Below are 21,726 nucleotides of genomic sequence, written 5' to 3'. Positions count from 1 at the left end.
TTTAGTATTTTACTCATTAAGTTCTGAAATACAAACATAGATGTGTTAGTTTACAATGCATGAGGACTCCCAGCCTTTACTGCAGATCTTCTAGCTTTTAATTGTTACCTTTAGTACCTGAACCCACAAATATATGGTTCATATATTTGAGTAATTCAAAACACTTGTAATTTGAGAATCTGGGCCTTTATCTGCTTCTTAGCATATAATTAATAATGAACAACCATTGGGGCATCTCATCCCTCTCACAGTATTTTATTACCAGTGAAATAGGAGGAAAGGGCAAGTGCTGCTCTGTAAGGCCCCTTGCATACGGGTGTCATAATTTACTGATGTTTACTCAACTTGTGACACTCATGTACAAGGGGCCAAAAACTGTGTGTAAAGACCTGAGTAATGTTGAGTATAGGCGAGTAATGGTGTGTAAGCGTGTAGACGAGTATAGACAAGTAAAATTCTTCTTCATTGATACTATAGTAATATACTCATTTATACTCATGTAAACAAGTAACTTACTGAGCTCAAATTAAACATTTTCTATTTTTGTTTTACTGCTCTGTACTTAACAATGTATTACTAATCTAGTTTCAACTGTGTACAATGTCCAAAAGACAACAATGCATCTCATTTCAGATCAGTAAAAACGCATTCTTTTCTCCCGTATGCAATAGGCTTTATTGTCACTGTATATGTATTGTATGTATGTATATGTATTGTACTGTATTTTTGTAGTGTATATGTATTTTTCCATAAATGTAATTTTTATTAGATCTTCGAAAAAACAATAGTTTTAGGATGTTACCTTTATTAGGTAAATATATAGTGTAGAATAAATTAAAGTCATTACCTAGAGTTATCTTGTTAATTTATCCTACACTGGGTCATTGTGAATTAATGTGATTGTACAGACCAGGGACCAGTTGCTGAAGATGCAGAATGTCATATGTACACTTTCAAGTGAATCTGTAGGTTTTTTAATTTTACGTAATTGTGCTAATTGAAGATCTTATATACAGTTAGGTCCATATATTTGAAGTGCAGGCTCTCAGCTTTAATTCAAGGGGTTGAACATAAATATCAAGTACAAATTTTAGGAACTTCAGCCATTTTTATATACAGTCCCTCCATTTTCAGGGGCTCAAATGTAATTGGACAAATTAATATAATCATAAATAAAATGTTCATTTTTATTATTTTATTGAGAATCCTTTACTGGCAATGACTGCCTGAAGTCTGGAACCCATGGACATTACCAAAGACTAGGTTTTCTCCTTACTAATGCTTTGCCAGGCTCTAACTGCAGCTGTCTTCATTTGTTCTTTGTCTGTGGGTCTTTCTGCCTTTAGTTTTGCCTTTAGCAAGTGAAATGCATGCTTAGTTGGGTTGAGATCAGGTGATTGACTCAGTCATTGCAGAATATTCCACTTCTTTTCCTTCAAAAGCTCCTGAGTTGGTTTTGCAGTGTGTTTTGGATAATGTTCCATCTGTACTGTGCTGTCCAATCAACTTTTCTGCATTTTGCTGAATCTGGGCTGACAGTATATCTGTAAACACTGCAAAATTCATTTGGCTGCTTCTGTCTTCTGTCACATCATCAATAAAAACCAATGACCCAGTGCCACTGGAAGCCATGCATACCCATTCCATCACACTGCCTCCACCATGTTTTACAGATGACGTTGTGGGCTTTGGATCATGAGCTGTTCCAAGGCTTTTCCACACTTTATTCTTCCCGTCATTCTGGTACAGATTAATCTTAGCTTCATCCGTCCAAAGAATGCTTTTTCAGAATTTATCTGGCTTCTTTAGATGTTTTTTGGCAAAGTCTAATCTGGCTTTTCTATTCTTCAGGCTTATGAAGAATGCTGTTTCACTTGCATGGACAGTTCCTTTGAACGCATGATGTAGGTTCACAGCAATAGATTCAAAATGCAAATACCACACTTAGAATCAACTCCAGACTTTTTCCTGCTTAATTGATGAAGAAATAATGAAGAAGTAACCCACACCTGGCCATGAAACAGCTTATGAGTCAATTTTCCAATTATTTTTGGTCCCTTGAAAAAGTGGGGATGTCTACTCTTATGAGCTGTAATTCCTAAACCCTTTCTCCAATTTGGATGTAGAGCACCCTAAAATTAAATATTAAACATTAAATAACTGTAGCTTGAATATGTTTTGGTAAATACCTGAAAAAAACTAAAATTGTGTCCAAATATATATGGACTAACTATATGTATACATAGGCTGACATATTTTCTCATTGGAGCAGATTTACTGAAACTGGATAACTCAGAATCTGTTGGTGAACTTACGCCCGGGAGCGTGCAGCACTGTGATCCGGTGCCCTCTTTGTCCTCCGGGCCCGCTGTGAAACACTGATCGTCGGACGTGACCTCTGTGCGAGGTCCCGATCATTTGATCACTGATTGGCTAATCAGTGATCACATGCAAAGTAGTAAGCAAGATGTCACTTGTGACATCATTGCTTACTACGTGTGAAATCTGTGAATGATCACAGAGGTCACATGGTACAAGGCTATTCACAACAGCTTTGTACCATGTGACAAGCTATGACCGATCACAGGTCACTCAGTAGTTCTCAATGGCTGCAAGAATGCAGACAGAGAGAAAGAGAAATGATTCCTTTTACATCCTATATGGGTGTAAAAGCAATCAGTGTAAAAAAAAAATCTTCATCACCCCCTAAAAGTAGTACAGTGTCACCATGGTGACACTGTAGTGCTAGGGTGACATTATGTAAAAAAATAAATAAATAATAATATAAAAAAAAATAAAAATGTAAAAAAAAATGTTTACAAATTATAATTTTTGGTTATAAACTTATTTGGCTTATTTGTTTTTTACTAAAAAGATAATGGAATAAATTTTGGCCAAGATTTATGATGAAATATTATTTATTTGCAAAATTTTATAAGAAAAACACTTTTTTTCAAAATTTTTGGACATTTTCATTTACAGAGCAAAAAAAATAAAAATCCCAGCGGTGAATAAATACCACCAAAATAAAGTTTTATCTGTCTCAAAAAAATGCTAAAAAATTCATATGGATACAGTGTTGCATGACTGCGCAATTGTCATTCAAAGTGTGATAATGCTGAAAGCTGAAAATTGCCCTGGTTAGGAAGGGGGTAAAAGTGTCCAGACTGGAATTGGTTAAGAACATGCTTTACTGTCAGGCAGAGATTTATCTGTGCTGGATTCTTTCAGTGCTGGGTGCTGGAGTGCAGAGAATGTATTAACCTCCCTGGTGGTATTCCCAAGTGTAGCTTGGGGTAAAGTTTCAGTACCAAAAGCGGTAACCTCGAGCTACACTTGGGCTTACCATGCGGCATTGCTCAGGGATTTGCTGCAGCGCTTACCTTGTCCTTCGCTCCCACGATGTGTCCCATGCAGCGTCCCTGGCCATCTCCTCCGGCCGATGCCGGCATCTGGCTTCCGTGTTCCGGTCCCTGCGGGCGTCGGGACGTACGGGGGCCGGATCGGCACCAAATTTTAAAATTTTTAGAAACTGTCATTTTCTTAGAAATGAATTTGACATAGTAAAACATTACTGTATCAAACCATTTCACATACATTTTGTCCCGAGTGCTTTGTCCTGTGCCCTGCCTGCATTTTGACTGTTCTTTCTGCCTGGAAACTTAGAAAAGTCCATGGCGTCCAAAAGCGTCCTTTTTGGTCAAAAGCGGTTTTAGACCGACTAGAGAACAGCGATAGTAAATCAGAACCACTTGCAGAATTGAGTGATAATGATTTGTGAGGAAATTTGTCATCGGACACTGAAAATGATTTTGCGACTTTGCTCAGCAATGTGCGAACTTGGCGCTATATTTCAAATTTCAGTGTTTATGGTTTGATTATATTATTGAATTAAATGTATTATTATTATATTATTATTTTTATGATTATTAAATTATAATTTATGATTTTGTGTTTCAAGTTTTATCCTACCCGGAATGTTTACTAGACTCTTGTTCGGACAGATTTCAGTGAGTTATTCCTAAAAGTTACAGGCCTACAACAAAAAAAATACATATTTCCATGCAAAAAAATGTACTGCTTTGAGCACAGAAATATGGACATAATCATACCTCTAGGGAGGTTAACACTCGGCATGGCACTGCCACCCTGCATGTCAGTAATGGATGTGCCAGTGCACTACACATGTGGTGGTGGTTGTTGTTGTACAAAATGCTCCCACCCCCACAAGGTATGCTACTGATGGAGAGTGAGGGAAATAACCCACATTTTTAATGTCGGGATACTAAATAATCAGTTATGACCTTTTGCAAATCGTTTGCTGGATATTGCTTCTGATGAAAGCCTATCATAGACCAAGAATCTTCCATGTTTTATACAGTATATTATGCTAATAATATGAAATGCTATGCACTTGAAAATGTGAACGTCAGGTGATAAAGTATCGTTGGGTAAACTATGATAAAAATGTAAATGCAGATGGAAGTTACAATAAGGTTTCTCTAACACTCATAATTAAAATACATTCTTTTAATCTTTTTATTTTGAAATGTACATAATTTAGTATGGGGGGGGGGCTATTGCTAAATGTAAAAATTGTCAAATATGCATCTTTTTGGCATAACAGTGTCCTATGTTGTCCAGTCAATTCATAATGGGTAATTGGTGAGTTTATTGTAATGTCCATATTGCTGAGTCCACCTGTTGTGGAATTTGCCATGCTCTGTTTAATATAGTTGTGCACATTTATAAAATGAGATAATTGTGATTTTTGTGTGTGTGTGTATTTATGGTGATGAATACGCCTGTTTTTTTCCTCTGCTGTGTTGGTGTGCAGTAGCGTTGAATGCTGAGAACTGTCAATATTTCATGTTTTCAGTTTATTACTTTTATGTAATTTTAATGCATCCAACTTGACTGAGTTTGTCCTATAAATTTGGTGGAAAATGAATGGCAAAATATTTATGAAAACTAGAGTATAGATAGAAATGGTAAACTTTTTGATGTCATTGTATTTAATAGGCCTTTAAATGCTTGAGTAATTTTAACTTTTATAGACTGCACTCTGTTTCTCTTGATAATATCTCTCCTCAAACATGGCAGATTTAAGGCTAAAAAATACTACTGGGAATGATTTAATCTATCTCATGATTCCAGCTAATTTACTATGCAGCTAAGGGGAGGTAGCCAGTAAAGTCTATATTAAATGGAGTTTAATCCAACCAGCTTTGAAGAGGTATAAAAGCTATATCCATCTCTTTGGATATAAAAATTGTCCTATAGTGTAAATGATTTTTTTAAATGATTTTCTGTGTTTTGTGAAGAATTTGTTATCATGGTTAGTTACCTGGCTTGGGGATGGGTGTGTATTTGCCTTAAACATTTGAAAAAGTTCACGCCCTTCTCACAGGAGGTCTTCCCGTGAAATTAAAGTGACCGGAGGGAGTCAGTGTGAGTTCTAGGACCTGATTTAGAAATAAAAATGATGTGTGTAGGTTTATAGTTTAACCCTGGAGACTAGAAGGATAAGGAATGAATCATGTGTTCATCAACTGAGCGTTTGTGAATAAATATGCATCTTTGGGCCTGGAATATCACTCTTATCCATGATCCCTGACAATGCAGATTTTCTATGTTATAGGGAATACTGTATATAGAAAGGTTTTGCTAAGAAATACCCTTAAATATATACCCTTTTCCTTAAGTGATTGCAAGGGATCAAGAGTTATATTTTAAAAAAATAATCTTGTTTTATTTACCTACTCCATGCAATGGTTATGCACAGAGCAGTCCCAACCCACCGTTTTGTAGTCCCCTGCTGGTGCTCTTGTATCCTCCCCTTTGCTGAGTGCCCCCATAGCAAGCCACTTGCTATAGGGTCACTTGTGCAGGCTATTTCCTGAGCTGTATTTTGTGTGTCCATTGACACACAAACTGTGGCTTGGCCCAGCCCCTGCTCCCTCCTCACTGACAGTGTTTTACAGCAGCTGGGGCCAATGGCTCCCACTGCTGTCTCTGAGCCAATGAGGAGGGAGAGAGCCTCTGCTCTTCTGCACATTGCTAGATCAAGATTGGGCTCAGATAAGTATAAGGGTGAGTGCTGCATGCAGAAGGTTGCTTACCTTATAACATAGGTTGCATAGGATGCATGAAGGTAATAAATCTTCAGCCTTTGGATCCACTTTAAATTCCTCCAAAAAAAGGCAATTAATTTGGTGTATATGTACTTTCTTTATTTATCCTGGTTCTTCTTGATTATTACCTCACCAGTCATCAGAGAATCAACTTTCACATGAGGAAGGAAAGCCCTGCTCCTCTACCAAAATGGCTGCATGAAGCCTGCAAAGAATACTAGTGACTAGTCTTTTGCTCTCCACTTGCAAGTTTGGGGCATAGCTTCTGCTCTACATGTCATTTCTAAAGTAAACCTGTCAAAAAACAAATTGTTCATGTACTGAAGAAATGCATAAGCAGGTGTTACCTAATAAGCACATTTCTACTTCTCCTGTAGAGGTTAAGCATGGGCCCACCACTTCCTGCCTCCTGAACTTCACTATTTATCAAAGTAATGAATAAGGATGTAGAATGAATAAGAGGAGGTAATTGATCACAACTTTTAGGGCCCATTTATACTACCTGCATGATAAAATGCTCCGTTTTAGTGTGCAGACTGGTACCCAATTTGCCTGGCAAAGAGAGGCCTTCACACTGTTTACACATTTTTAAAAAAAAAACTGTATTGTAATTGTACAAATGTACATTCCATTCAAGTCTTCACACAATAGCGTGTTGGGATGGGCTCTTATGCTTTGCAGAAAAATGCATCAAGCCTGCATTTTTCCACATTGCACATCATCACAGCATTTTAGTTTGAAGAGGGGCTTAAAGGAAACATTTGTTTTCTCAGTGCCCTACCAGTGACCTGCTTTGTTCTGTGAATAAGGCAGGTCACTCTAGGAAATCATGAGATTTTGGAGATACTTTTTGTTTTATATATTTCAGGATATACTGATTGTTTTGATATGCGGTTTTCAATGAAAAAAATATTGCTTAGCTTTCTTTTTTAACAAATAATCATTTTAAATTGGCAAGATTTTGCCAGGTTTACATTAAGCTTCAAATAGTTAATTTATAAATCATCATAGCTACCAACAAAGTCCTTACCTGTCTCCTCCCCAGCATGTTCTAGTTCTTTTTAAAAAAGAGAACTAGCTGGAGCCCTGGCATAGATGTTTTCAGATTGCACGGATTTATTGTTTGTGAAAGTTTAATTTTAAATCTGAACACCAGGTTCAAGTTTAATTTTAAATCTGAATACACTGCGCAAAAAAATTAAAGCAACACTTTGAAAACACATCAGAGCTAAATGGGGAAAATATTATGCTGGATATCTGTACTGATATGGACTAGATAATGTGTTAGGAATGTAAGGATGCCCCATCATTTGATGGAAATGAAAATGATCAACCTACAGAGGACTAAATTCAAAGAAACCCCACAAATTAAAGTGAAAAAATGATGCAGCAGATTAGTCCATTTTGTATAAATTTCATTGCAGCAACTCAAAATGGTACTCAGTAGTTTGTATGGCCCCCACCTGCTTGTATGCATGCCTGACAACATTGAGGCATGCTCCTAATGAGACGACTGATAGTGTACTGGGGTATTTCCTCCCAGATCTGGACCAGGGCATCACTGAGCTGCTGGACAGTCTGAGGTGCAACCTGGCATTGTCGGATGGGCTGAAACATGATATCCCAGAGGTGTTCTGCTGGATTTAGGTCAGGCAAGCATGGGGGGCCATTCAATGCTATCAATTCCTTCATCCTCCAGGAACTGCCTGCACACTCTTGCCACATGAGGCCAGGCATTGTTGTGCACCAGGAGGAACCGAGGACCCACTGCACTAGCATAGGGTCTGACAATGGGTCCAAGGATTTCATCACGATACCTAATGGCAGTCAGGGTGTCAATTTCTAGCCTGTAGAGGTCTGTGCATCCCTCCATGGATATGCCTCCCCAGACCATCACTGACCCACCACCAAAACGGTCATACTGAACGATGTTACAGGCAGCATAACATTCCCCAGTGGTTCTCTAGACCCTTTCACCTCTGTCACATGTGATCAGGGTTTACCTGCTCTCATCTGTGAAAAGCACAGGGCGCCAGTGGCAGACCTGCCAATTCTGGTGTTCAATGGCAAATGCCAATCGAGCTGTATGGTGCCAGGCAGTGAGCACAGAGCCTACTAGAGAACATTGGGCCCTCAGGCCACCCTTATGAAGTCTGTTTTTGATTGTTTTGTCATTTTTTTTGGAGGTCATTTTGTAGGGCTCTGGCAGTGCTTATCCTGTTCCTCCTTGCACAAAGGAGCAGATACCAGTTCTGCTGATGGGTTAAGGACATTCTATGGCCCTATCCAGCTCTCCTAGAGTAACTGTCTGTTTCCTGGAATCTCCTCCATGTTCTTGAGACTGTGCTGGGAGATACAGCAAACCTTCTAGCAATGGCACGTATTGATGTGCCATCCTGGTGGAGTTGGACTGCCTGTGAAACCTCTGTAGGGTCCAGGTATCGCCTTATGCTACCAGTAGTGACATTGACCCTAGCCAAATGCAAAACTAATGAAACAGTCAGAAAAGATGAGTAGAGAAAAAATGTCAGTGGCCTCCACCTGTAAAACCATTCCTGTTTATTAACACCAAAGCAGCTGAAAGTGATTAACAACCCCCTCTGATACTTAACTGACCAGATCAATATCCCAGGAGTTTAATTGACTTAATGCTATATTCTAATTAAAAAGTGTTCATTTAATTTTTAAGCAGTGTATAAATATATAATACAAAAATAATATACAGTATATATAGTGGTTGTAATACCTTACATATAGCCAGTGACTGTCCTCAGGTGATACACAGAGATGAAACAAATCCTTGTACATAAGTTGTACCTGTTTATCTGCAGTGTTCTCTTCACTACATCTGTACAAAATCCAGAATGCATAAAGTTTGTCTGAGAGTTCAGAAAAAAGGGAGAGTCGAAATTACACTCTGCAGAGCTCAGTGAGGATAGCTCTGAGAGTTGATTAGAGGCAAGGAACACACCCCTTTCTCACATAGCACACAGGAAAAAAACTGAGGTTGTTAATCTGCTGGAGGCCCCTCCCCATCACCATTTTTCTGATGGTGTCAGGAAAACTTCATGATTCATGCTGATAGCAGAGGAAAGAAGTAGCAGACAGAAATTACACTTAGTTGAGACAATACACACTAGAGGGATATGCGTTGTTCATATTTGTCTGAGGTTTACAACCACTTTAAGCTATTTAAATGAAAGCTAGAAGCTCATTGGTTGCCATGCACAGCTGCCCCAGATTCCGACTCCTCTAATCTTAGTAAAGTCCCACCATTGCCAACTCATAAAATTCATGACAGTGTCAAATATCAGTGCCACGTAGTTAAGATAAATGTTAACAACTCCAGAGTTCTATTTTCTCTGTCAGCATTAGTCACTTATTTAACATCATCTTTTGTTTCTTTTGTGTGAAAACTTATTTTTTGCTTGCTGAAAGTTTTCACATTTTAGTAATTGTATCTACTCTCAGGGAAAATTTTTATTCAATGCAGAATTATTTTGTGTGGTAAACTGTGGGATTTTATTAGATAGCTTCCCACACATGCACTTTTTAACAACATTGCAACAGACGGGGCTTGAGCGGTACCCACGTGTTCTTGGAAAAGAATCAAAAAGAATCTTGGATTTATAATAGATTGCTCATACAGAAAAAAAAATTGCATTCATTCTGCATTGTCACACACATAAAGATTCTGCCTTTTTCTATAATCATTAGTTTAATAAAGAATGTTCTATCCAAATTAATTTGCATATCACCATGGCAAAATACTTATTTATAATTACAATATATCAGATCATGTTAAAATTTCAATGTATGTAAAAGATGAATGTACTGTATCTTTCTTGGTTCCATCTGCTCTAGCGGATTGAATATTTCATCAAAAAATCATTTTATTAATAGAAAAGAACTTCTGGTATGCTTTTCCTTTTCTGGATTTTAACTAGTCTATTCCAAATTGCTGTTTAGTATACTGAAATGAGAAGTGGATTACATGGGTGCTCTGTACGAAAAGATGCTTTAATATTAGTACGTTCTGTAAAGCCAAGGCAGTTTTAGTCATTGGAAGAGTGGGAGTAACTCCCAACCAATAATCTTATGTGCTACCACATAATATCTGCTTTTACTGTCTTCGTTCTCTCCACCCCCGTCAGTGACTCACCCTCCCTCTCTCACTTTGATCAGTAAGAAGAACAAAGCTATGCAAAATCGATGCTAAAAAGGAAGAGTTAGGAAGGATTTAATTTGCTTTATTGGATTAATTCAGACCATGTTATGATGTCTGAGCTTATCTAGAAACCTGACATCTTGTGCCTATCCATCTCAGGGACCTACAGTATATCTTTAAAATGGACTTCAGGAAGCATTTCAATACTTGGCTATGGCAAGTATTATATTATTTTTATCTTGGTTTGTGGGGAAGGGTCTGTGGACAGCTTTATTATACTATAATGGAGGAATCAGAGCCTGGGACATTTATTGGGAATGTGGCTCATGATCTAGGATTAAATGCTGAACAAATATCTCAGCGGAGTCTGAGACTGGGATCTGAAGAAAGCCGGAGGTATTTTCTTTTGAGATTTGAAAACGGAGAGCTGCTACTGAATGAAAAGATAGACAGAGAGAGTCTTTGTGGCTTTAGTTCAAGCTGTTTGCTGCCTGTAGAGCTGCTAATAGAAAAACCATTAGAGTTGTTTCATTTGATTGTCGAGATCCAGGACATAAATGATAATTCACCATACTTTGTAAATAATGCTCGACTAATTAAAATAGCAGAACTGGCTACTCCTGGTTTGAAGTTTCCTTTGGAAAATGCTATTGACCTGGATGTAGGTTCTAATGCTGTGAGCTCTTATGAGATGAGCCCAAGCCAGTACTTTTCACTAAATGTGAAACAGTTAAAAGATGGGACACTTTTACCTGAGTTAATATTAGAAAATGCTTTAGATAGAGAGGAAATAGCAGAACATCACCTTATGCTGACAGCTCTGGATGGTGGCCAGCCACCTAGGTCAGGAACAACAAGAATATCTGTGCTTGTTTTAGATAATAATGACAATCCACCTACTTTTGATCAGCCTGTTTATAAAGCAAGTTTATCAGAAAATATTTTCCCAGGAACATTATTAATAAACCTTAATGCTACAGATGCAGATGAAGGTTCAAACAGTGAAATTGAATATATCTTTGAAGATCACAGCTTAAAATCAGTGGGAAAGCTGTTCAAGCTAGATCCCCATACAGGTGAAATTCATGTGCAAGGAAATATAGATTTTGAAGAGAGCAGTTTCTTTGAAATTTATATAAGAGCAAAAGATAAAGGTGTTCCAGTAATGGAAGGACATTGTGTTATACAAGTAGAAATTCAAGATTCCAATGACAATGCCCCTGAAGTTGTCGTAATGTCTCTTGAAAATTCAATACCAGAAAATACACCAATTGGCACAGTGGTTGGACTTTTTAATATAATAGATCGAGATTCTGGCAAAAATGGTCAAGTCCAGTTGGAGGTTCCACCAGGGCTTCCTTTTACTTTTAAATCCTTTGAAAATCACTATTCTTTGATCACAGATGGTATTTTGGATCGTGAAATTACAGCTCAATATGTTATCTACTTAGTTGCAGCAGATTTAGGGTCTCCTCCAATGTATACAGAAAGAACAATTGTTCTCAATATTTCCGATGTCAATGACAATTCTCCAGTTTTTTCACATCATTCCTTTACTGCTTACATACATGAAAATAATGTACCAGGAATGCTTCTTTGCACTTTATTTGCCACGGATGCAGATGAAGGAGAGAATTCACACCTAAAATTCTCTCTATCAGAAATATATATTGCAGGCTCTCCAGTGACTTCATACATCTATATAAATGAATACAGTGGCAATGTATATGCTCAGAGGTCCTTCAACTATGAATATATTCAACTCTTGGAAGTCACTGTTTTTGTTGAAGATGGTGGATCTCCAAAATTAAAATCAAATGCCACTCTGTACATATTTATTTTAGACCAAAATGATAACCATCCAAAAATTCTCTACCCTGTCTTGACCAGGGAGGCCATTGAGCATCAAAGAATACCGCGTCCTGTATCTGCAGGCTATTTGGTCACCAAAGTAGCAGCAGTGGATGCAGATTCAGGTTATAATGCATGGTTGTCTTACAGTATTTTGGAAGCTTCTGACCCTTCCATGTTTAGAGTGGCACCACACACAGGTGAGATAAGAATGATGCGAACTTTACACGAATCAGATGATAGCACCTACACCATATTGGTTCAAGTTAAAGACAATGGACAACCAGCTTTATCAAGCACAGCTACTATTTTTGTATCATTTGAAGATATTGTCCATGATGAAACTCCAAAATCACAAGATTTCCAAACAGCTCATAATGAGCAATCAGATATGACATTATACTTGATAATATCTCTGTCAGCTGTCAGTACTGTATCAATCATTACTTTTATTGTTTTAATGGTCAAGTGTGTAAGAACAAAAAATAACAGAAGTGTCCGCAGTTGTACCACTGGGTCTGACATAAATGATTTTCAATGTCACTACCAACCAACTCTACAGCTTAATTCAGATGGGACTCTTAAATATATGGAGGTTAAGACTTTGACTCGGCCTACAAACCAGTGTTATACTACTTGCCTTTCACCAGCATTAGAGCGAACTGACTTCACCTTTTTAAGGCCTTTGGATTTTCCACAACTAAAGGATATTTTGAATGATGAAGATTCCTTGTCCTTGAACAGTGAATACAATGAAGTGATCCAGGTGAGAAAACCTGCTCAAAGCACCTAATGTTAAATTCAACTGTCTCTCTATGAACATGATTTTATTAAAGACGGTTTTACCTGGGAGATCAACTTTAGACACACAAATGTAGATAATCTACAGATAAGCTTTGCTATACATTTTTAATGATAATCATCACATGTATGAGGAACTGACAACCATGTTTGTCAGCCATGTGAGATGCTGTTATTTAAAAGCTGCTAAGGTGAATGTATACAGGTCCTGTATACCCTTTTTTTTATATCAACCCACATTATATAGGTGGTTAGATCCATCCTGGGCTATCCTTATTTGGCAGATTTGGCCATCACAGTCAGTCCACCTTCTTATAAGAAGTCTCAGATAGCTTGATCTCCAGGTGTGATTGTGATATTCCTTTAATTCTTCAATTTATCCTAAAGCTGCAGCACAAATGCACATACACAGTGTTTTGATTGTACTTTTAACAGGAAAGCTACTTGCTCTACTTAGCAAGAAGGATAGTCAAGAAAGGATGCATGTATATCATTCTAAGTGGTGATTGGAAAATATAACAACATTTTGTCAGTGTAATATGCAGTTACTAATAATATGCACAAGTAAACTGCTGTGGGCATAGTAATGTTAAATATAAAATACTGGAGTTCAGAAATGTATTTCAGGAATTAAAAAAAAATCCTTAGGTGACATGCAAACACTTTAATGGAATGCAACTGGGAACACAGTCTGTCAATTATTCATGTGAAGATTAATGAATATTTAGTTTTTAATGTCTGCTGAACTCTTTACATCTAGTTACAGTACAGAAAATAATGTCTTGAAGGGATATACTGGTAATTAAAGAAATATGTCCGCATTATAACTAAAAAAATCTTGTGTTCAAAGGAATGATTTTGAATCTGGGCAAGAAAACCATCTAAACAAGATCCCCATACATTCCAGTTTCTGGTAGTTAAAATAATGCAGTAGTAAAGCTGCATCCAAATCTTACTCAGAGTAGTTTCCTTTTAGTATTTCTTCTTTGACCATATGTTATTATTGACTATGTCAACCCAGAACTGTTGAAACTAAGAAGATTTGATTCAGCCACCCACCAGATTTTTATATCCCTTTATAACTAAAGCAGTATCTCCTTAATGCCCAATTCCACTCTCCAAACTCTTAGCATTCAACCCCTGCCACTGCATGTATTTTTTAATTTTGTATTTTATACATTTTTTTCAGAAGTCTTTTGGCTGAATACATAATGCACAAAGTCCTCTTAGACTTCACCTCTTCTTCAGTGCTAGGCAGTCCTCAATAATGCAGAAATCATCACTAAATGAATGTTGTCAGTGCTTTTCTCACTAATCATTGTACTGTGAGCACAGAGCACTGTAGCAACTCTCCACTCACACTAAGTGGGTTAAAAGACAGTAGGAGTCATGCAACCTGGAAGAGGAGAGAAGGTGAGTATTACAGGGAAATCTTCATTTGTTATTGTTTAAATGTTTTCTTGGCTATTCAGTTTAACAAATAAATCAAGGTAAAAAATATTTCCTGTTACATTCTGTTTTATGATAAAGAAATCAATATATTAAGAATTCTTTAACAATGAGACCAGCTGGCAATAGCAAATGCTAATGAGAAAAATGAGAAATTGGGTGAAAACATCATGCTGAAGTTGTGAAGTCTATGGGGGTGAACCTTGCTGTTCAATTCTTACTGCTTGTAGGGCTAATAAGTGAGTTATTGTCAAACAAAAGGCAAGGGAAGCTGTGGACTGCTATATGGACATGTATCAATGGCAAAATTAAGAAAAAAAAATTAAAAAACAAACAGCTCCAACAATTACAGACAATATGGCAGCTGAAAGCCCACCCTTTTTTAGAAAGTGGGCTGGATTATACATTCCTTTAAATTATTGCATTTTATGACTAATTTGACTAGGAGCAAAAGCTATGAACTGCATCATAGGTGTTTCTTATTTCTTGAAGCAAAACTGCATTTTATCATTTTTTTTTTTTTACAAATAATCACTGATTTTGTTGCCATTTTTTAAAACCATACCCATTATGGATTAATTTTGTATCAATGAGAAAAACTGGTGCACCCATAGGACGGATGCATTTGTGCAAACATGTATCAAAAAGTATCAAAAAGTACAGCACATGTTGCAAAAAAAAAAAATCTGTATACATCATTGAAGCAATAATTAAAATCAAATGGGTTTACATAACAAACATTACAATTTGAGTAAAGTGCAATCAATATATGTGTAAAATACTGCACATCCTATACTAAAGTTCATTGAACAAAGTGCAAGTGAAAACATGGCAATGCAATATACAGACTAGACTGAGAAAAGAAGGACCTTCCTTTCTCAGCACAGGTGTAGGATGTATTTTTCTTAGCCTGTCTACAGGTAAAAACTGTGATTGGCTTTATTAGATACTTTTATATATTTGCTATTGTTTTTCATTAATGTTAGGTCATGTGGTGTTTGGCTACACTCCCTCTTTATCGGGCCCTTCACTATTAGTACATTTCTTTCCAGCCAGGGACAATGGTTTGTTCAGATTAAGAGTAACAAGGGAACTGTGTTCTTTACAGAAGAATCGGATAGGTAAGGAAGCCAAATGACCTGTTTACTTAATGCAAATGATGCATAATTCAACATAAGAAGTATTTGGATTTATTCTAGCAGAAATATGGCAAAAGTAAACTGTGCTTATTACTACAAGCAATTACTACATACCCCTGGAGACTGACGACTGTTCCACACTTTATTCTAAAAGACAAGTTGTGTCTACAGTGCACAGGTTTTTATCTGGCATCTCACATGTTATTGCTTCATTGCTGCCAACTTAATGTATTTATTTTGAATGTCCACCTGTAGGGCCCATTAACACCAGTGAGATGTGTTATTGTTGTACTGCAGTGCCATGAATTCTGAAAGGCATCCTGACACGGTTTCTCAATACATCTGCATTGCAATGCAATGCAGGACAATACTTGTAATCCACTACCATCCACTGCAGTGCGCTGAGTGGCCAAAAATACTGCAGGCATAATTTTTAATCTGTTGTGGTTTATTGGGCCCATTCAGCCCACATGTTTAACAGACCATAGCAGGCCATACTGGTGTATGCTCTATATAGTGGCCACAAAACTCTGAATTCAGTACCTGGTTACATATTTTTACCTGGTTGAAGAATCTGACACTCCTTTGTTCACAGTGCCTGCACTGATGAAAACCATTGGAGCCTTCCTGGAAACAGTTCTTAGGATAAGCTGATTATATTCATACATGACTCCTCTTTTATCAACTACAGTCATGTTTTTGTAGTGGATACACTTTTTGAAGAAAGTACTTTTGTTATATCATGAGTATGGAATGCAGGGTTCAGTAAATAAGTGATGCCTATGTTGGAAGATGCTGCTCCCTCTGTGATTATAAATTTCTATATGGATCAGTATCGAACAGCTGTTTTTACTTGACAACATATGAAATTAGTTATGTGATTTCTCTTGCACTGACAGTCGCAGGTCTCAGACTGTCAGTTAAGAACCATTATGATGGTTCTCCATCGTGATTACCATGGCAACCAATCATGGTGACCCACCTCCCTATAGAAGTTTTACTGCTACAGGGCTGATGCTCTGTGAAAAATCACGTAAATATACATGATTTTGCATTTGTTGGTAGGGTGACACATGCACGTGCTGCACTACCCGCATTGTCATTGGCTCCTGAAGATGTCAATCACTGGGTCCTGGCCGGTGATTCATGGTTGGGACTCGGTTATTGGCAGAGCAGCTGACAGAGGAGAGATATGTGAGTGTAAACAACACAGATCTCTCTCTTGTGAGTGCTGCTTTTTTTCTCTCTGCAAACCACACATTAATCACACTCCCTATCCCACAGTTAACCCATTGATTGCCCCAGATGTTAACCCCTTTCTGCCCAGTGTCATTAGTACAGTGTCAGTGCTTTTTATTAGCACTGATCACTGTATTAGTGTCACTAGAGATGTCAATGGTAGTCAGTTCCCACCCAGTCCCGCTATAAGTCGCTGATCACTGCCATTACTAGTATAAAAAATATAAATTACAGCATATATACCGCCATTTGTAGACGCTATAACTTTCACGCAAACCAATTAATATACACTTATTGGGATTTTTTTTTACCAAAGACAAGTAGCAGAATACATTTTGGTCTAAATTTATGAAGAAACATAATTTTTTATTAAATATGTTTTAGAGCAAAAAGTAAACAATTTAGTTTTTTTAAACATTAATTTATAGCGCAATTATATACATTTCATTTGAGTACAGTGTTGCATGACCACACAATTGTCAGTTAAAGTAGCACAGCGCCGCATAGCAAAAAAATGGCCTGGTTGTAAAGGGGGGTAAATCTTCTGGAGGTAAACTCTTCCTGCTTGCAGATGGCACTGTTTGTTTCTCTATCTCCCTCTCTGAGCATAGGGAGTGCAGAAAGAAAGAGATACAGTGTTAAAAAACATTATACTTTGTAATAAGTTTGAATAGAAACGGTTTTATATTAAACAACCAAAAGTGTATTTGATCACATTTTGTCCAGCTGTCAGCCCATATTAAAAACATGAATGTGATATTCAAAATACAATATAAAAATATTTGGATAAACAAATTAGTCATGGAATTACTGTCAAATTAATCAATGCTTACTGAGGCTTTGGTGTGGGCTTCTAGACTTCTGTTTATGAAGTGATTAAAGTACTTGCAAATCATATGTTTACCCCAAGATCTCAATTCCTCAAACTACTGGGCAATTTTTGAAGCCTCTAAATCTATGTTAACTTACAGATATGGTTATTTACAGCAATTTAATCTTCAATGCAAGTTTGATAAATAAACAAATCTCATTTGCATGTAGTTTGAATGAATCAGATAAGATAAGAACCAAGTTGTTCTTCAATTTACTGTCACAATAAATATTATCTGTATATTTTAACTGAACTTGCAGCCAAATTTTATTAAATATTAAATACAATACAAAATATATTTATTTCTAAGGCAAGGCTCTCTACTTCTATTATCTACCATAAAAGTGCTATTGTTTAGATATTGTTGTGTGAATGTGCTTTTATTCTAAAATGAAAATGTTTGTAAATGTTTGAGACTATGGACAGATGTAGTACTGAGAAAGTCTAAATCCAGCAAAAGGCTGTAAAACCTGAATTTACTGTACAAGGATTGTGTTTTTACCTCACATTTCAATTCTTGGCAAGCTTAACGGTTTATGTTAATGAAATAGCATTTCAATAGATTGTTGTTATGCTGCTGCTACAATATTAGACTAATATTATATTGTAATACCATATTTGATATGATGAACAAATGAGACATGTATTTGGCATTAACATCTCAATGGTGACTGCCAAGATTCATGGGTGTTGGATAGGGATGGCAATTATATTTATTAATTTTTATTCTATGCAAGCTAAATGAGAATGTTTTCTATGGTTTATATGACAAATATCTCTTAATGTATTGTAGTCTTGCTTAAAAGTAACCTGGTCAATATTTAAATGTGTCACCTATGAAAAAAATATTATTTTTATACTAATATCTAACTCTAGCACAGTGATACTGAAAGTGAAGGAAACTGGTTGAATAAATTAAAAACCTAGCCCCTACTAAGTTTTCTGAATACAAAATTGTTTTGTGATTTTAGTTGATGGTACAATGTTACTCATTCTGCTGGGTGATGATAATATCTCATCACTCTTGGGTGGCACATTAACAATAATTACAGTTGGTAATCAGAGAAAAAATCAGACATAAGGAGCCCTTTGAAAGTATATTGAAAAAATCTTATAAAATAATGAAACCTACTAATAACTCTAGCAGTGCAGCAATATCAGCAAAAGTAACTGTATATTTTATAATTATCAGGGGCAGTCTATAATGGTGTATTTTTTCACTTCAGTGAACATTGCAAAAAAAAAAAAAAAAACCTACCCTGTGGTGTCCATTTATAACACAGAGAATAGCTGTGAATCAGAGGATCGCAGCTATTCTCTGGTCATTCACAGTTTATGACACTCAGGAGATCAGCGGAGAACTATTCAGCTCTTCACTGGAGAGCTGTGTTCTCCCTCCAGATTCTCCAGCCCAGAGCTGGAGAATCGGAGGAACCGCAAACTAAGCAGCGATAATTTACCTCTGCTTAGTAAACTGATCTTTTACTGTAATCTCACAAGATTATAGTAAAAACAGCTGTTTTCCAGCGTTTGTAGACCGTTCTCCATTCGTTTGGAGAACTGATCTACACCGCTTCATAAAAGGCATTCACAGGAGAACTGTGTTCTCCGAGAATTCCGGAGAACTGAGCAGCGATCATTATAAGATTATAAACTATATATATGACTTTAAATATCAGACAAAATAACTGAGATATGGACAGCAGAGGCAGTTCAAAGATCTGGAAATGGCAAGTAGCATATTCCATTCTTCTCTGTAGCTAGGGCTGTGTCTCTGGGCAGCTGCGTTATTCTATTCTTGAGGAGTCTAATTTTGGTAGTTTTGTAGGGAATGTAACCCAGGGTATCAGTATAACGCAATCAGAAATATCCCACCGCAGTTTGCATTTGAAATCTGAAAATAACAATTATTTTTCTTTACAAAAGGAATATGGGGATCTGATTGTCAAAGACAGGATTGATAGAGAGAGCCTTTGTGGATCCAGCTTAATTTGTGTGCTGCATCTAAAAGCAGTTGCTCAAAATCCTTTGGAGTTTATTAATTTGGAAATAGAGATTTTGGATATCAATGATAATTCTCCCACATTTTCAACAAATGCCATACTAAAATTTCTGAATTACTTGCAAGTCCTGGTGCTCAGTTTGCTTTAGAGATTGCAAAGGATCTTGATGTAGCTTCCAGTGCTGTTAGTCGGTATATATTAAACACAAATCCTTATTTCTCATTGTAAAGAATCGTAAGGATGGCACTCTCATCCCTCAGCTGATATTAGAGAAGGTGTTAGATAGGGAGGAAAAACAGGAGCACAATCTTATTCTTACCGCTATTGATGGTGGAGAACCAGCTAGATCAGGATCCTGTCATATCACAATAACAGTGTTAGATATTAATGACAATCCACCAGTGTTCGATCAGTCAGTTTATAAGAAAACACTGAAGGCAAATTTGCCGTTAGGTTCTGTTGTATTAACACTTAATGCAACAGATGTAGATTATGGAGAAAACGCTGATATTCTCTATTTCTTTGATGACCACACCTCTCAGTCTACAAGAGACATATTTTATCTTCACCAACATACTGGAGAAATTACTTTGAAAGGGATTGTGGATTTTGAAGATCATAGCTAGAGATGAGCGAATTTCTCAAAAATTCGATTCGGCGAATTCCAGTGTGAAATTCGATTCGATGCGAATTTCTTCGCTACGAAGATGACTTATAAAAAGGGTTTCTAGGCTTCAGAGAGCCTTTAAATTAGTGCAGAACACTGTACCTTTAATTTAAATGCCCTTGGAGATGAGGAAAGAGAAGGAGAAGGAGAAGGAGAAGGATGAGAAGAAGGAGAAGGATGAGAAGAAGGAGAAGGAGAAGGATGAGAAGAAGGAGAAGGAGAAGGATGAGAAGAAGGAGAAGGAGAAGGATGAGAAGAAGGAGAAGGATGAGAAGAAGGAGAAGGATGAGAAGAAGGAGAAGGAGAAGGATGAGAAGAAGGAGAAGGATGAGAAGAAGGAGAAGGAGAAGGATGAGAAGATGGAGAAGGAGAAGGATGAGAAGAAGGAGAAGGAGAAGGATGAGAAGAAGGAGAAGGAGAAGGATGAGAAGAAGGAGAAGGATGAGGAGAAGGAGAAGGATGAGGAGAAGGAGAAGGATGAGAAGAAGGAGAAGGATGAGAAGAAGGAGAAGGATGAGAAGAAGGAGAAGGATGAGAAGAAGGAGAAGGAGAAGGATGAGAAGAAGGAGAAGGATGAGAAGAAGGAGAAGGATGAGAAGAAGGAGAAGGAGAAGGAGAAGGATGAGAAGAAGGAAAAGGAGAAGGATGAGAAGATGGAGAAGGAGAAGGATGAGAAGAAGGAGAAGGAGAAGGATGAGAAGAAGGAGAAGGAGAAGGATGAGGAGAAGGAGAAGGATGAGAAGAAGGAGAAGGATGAGAAGAAGGAGAAGGAGAAGGATGAGAAGAAGGAGAAGGAGAAGGATGAGAAGAAGGAGAAGGATGAGAAGAAGGAGAAGGAGAAGGATGAGAAGAAGGAGAAGGATGAGAAGAAGGAGAAGGATGAGAAGAAGGAGAAGGAGAAGGATGAGAAGAAGGAGAAGGATGAGAAGAAGGAGAAGGATGAGAAGAAGGATGAGAAGAAGGATGAGAAGAAGAAGGATGAGAAGAAGGACAGTTCTGTGACAGTTTCTGTCTATTTCTGACAGTACTGGGACATTCACTCCATACAGCTGTTTCAACCGCTGTATGGAGGGAATGTCATGGAACTGTCAGAAATAGACTATTAATGACAGTTCTGGGACTGTCCTTCCATGCAGCGGTTGAAACATTGTATGTATTTGTTTCCATAAATGGATCCATTTATGGAAACAAATAGATACAATGTTTCAACCGCTGTATGGAAGGACAGTCCCAGAACTGTCATTAATAGTCTATTTCTGACAGTTCTATGACATTCCCTCCATACAGCGGTTGAAACAGCTGTATGGAGTGAATGTCCCAGAACTGTCAGAAATAGACTATTTATGACAGTTCTGGGACATTCACTCCATACAGCGGTTGAAACATTGTATCTATTTTTTTCCA

General features: G+C 37.2%; 1 protein-coding gene across 18 annotated transcripts in view; it reads left to right on the top strand.

The window, feature by feature from the left end:
- LOC149474319 (protocadherin gamma-C5-like) overlaps nt 1-21,726 on the top strand; it is a 561,663-nt gene that overhangs the window by 218,465 nt on the left and 321,472 nt on the right. The window contains exon 1 of one of the 18 annotated variants that reach the window (XM_089654938.1): nt 10,332-12,919. The exons of the other annotated variants lie outside the window; for them this stretch is intronic. Within the exon in view, the coding sequence (XP_089511064.1) occupies nt 10,484-12,919 (2,436 nt within the window). The 5' untranslated portion in view covers nt 10,332-10,483. Of the gene's footprint in view, nt 1-10,331; nt 12,920-21,726 lie in introns of those variants that run through there. 18 annotated transcript variants of the gene reach the window in all.

Source organism: Staurois parvus, unplaced genomic scaffold (genome assembly GCF_062004578.1).
Source record: "Staurois parvus isolate SC_StPar_1 unplaced genomic scaffold, SC_StPar_1.0 ptg000006l, whole genome shotgun sequence".
NCBI lineage: Eukaryota > Metazoa > Chordata > Amphibia > Anura > Ranidae > Staurois > Staurois parvus.
The sequence above is the reverse complement of the archived record's forward strand: the minus strand, read 5'-3'. Positions and strand labels throughout refer to the sequence as shown.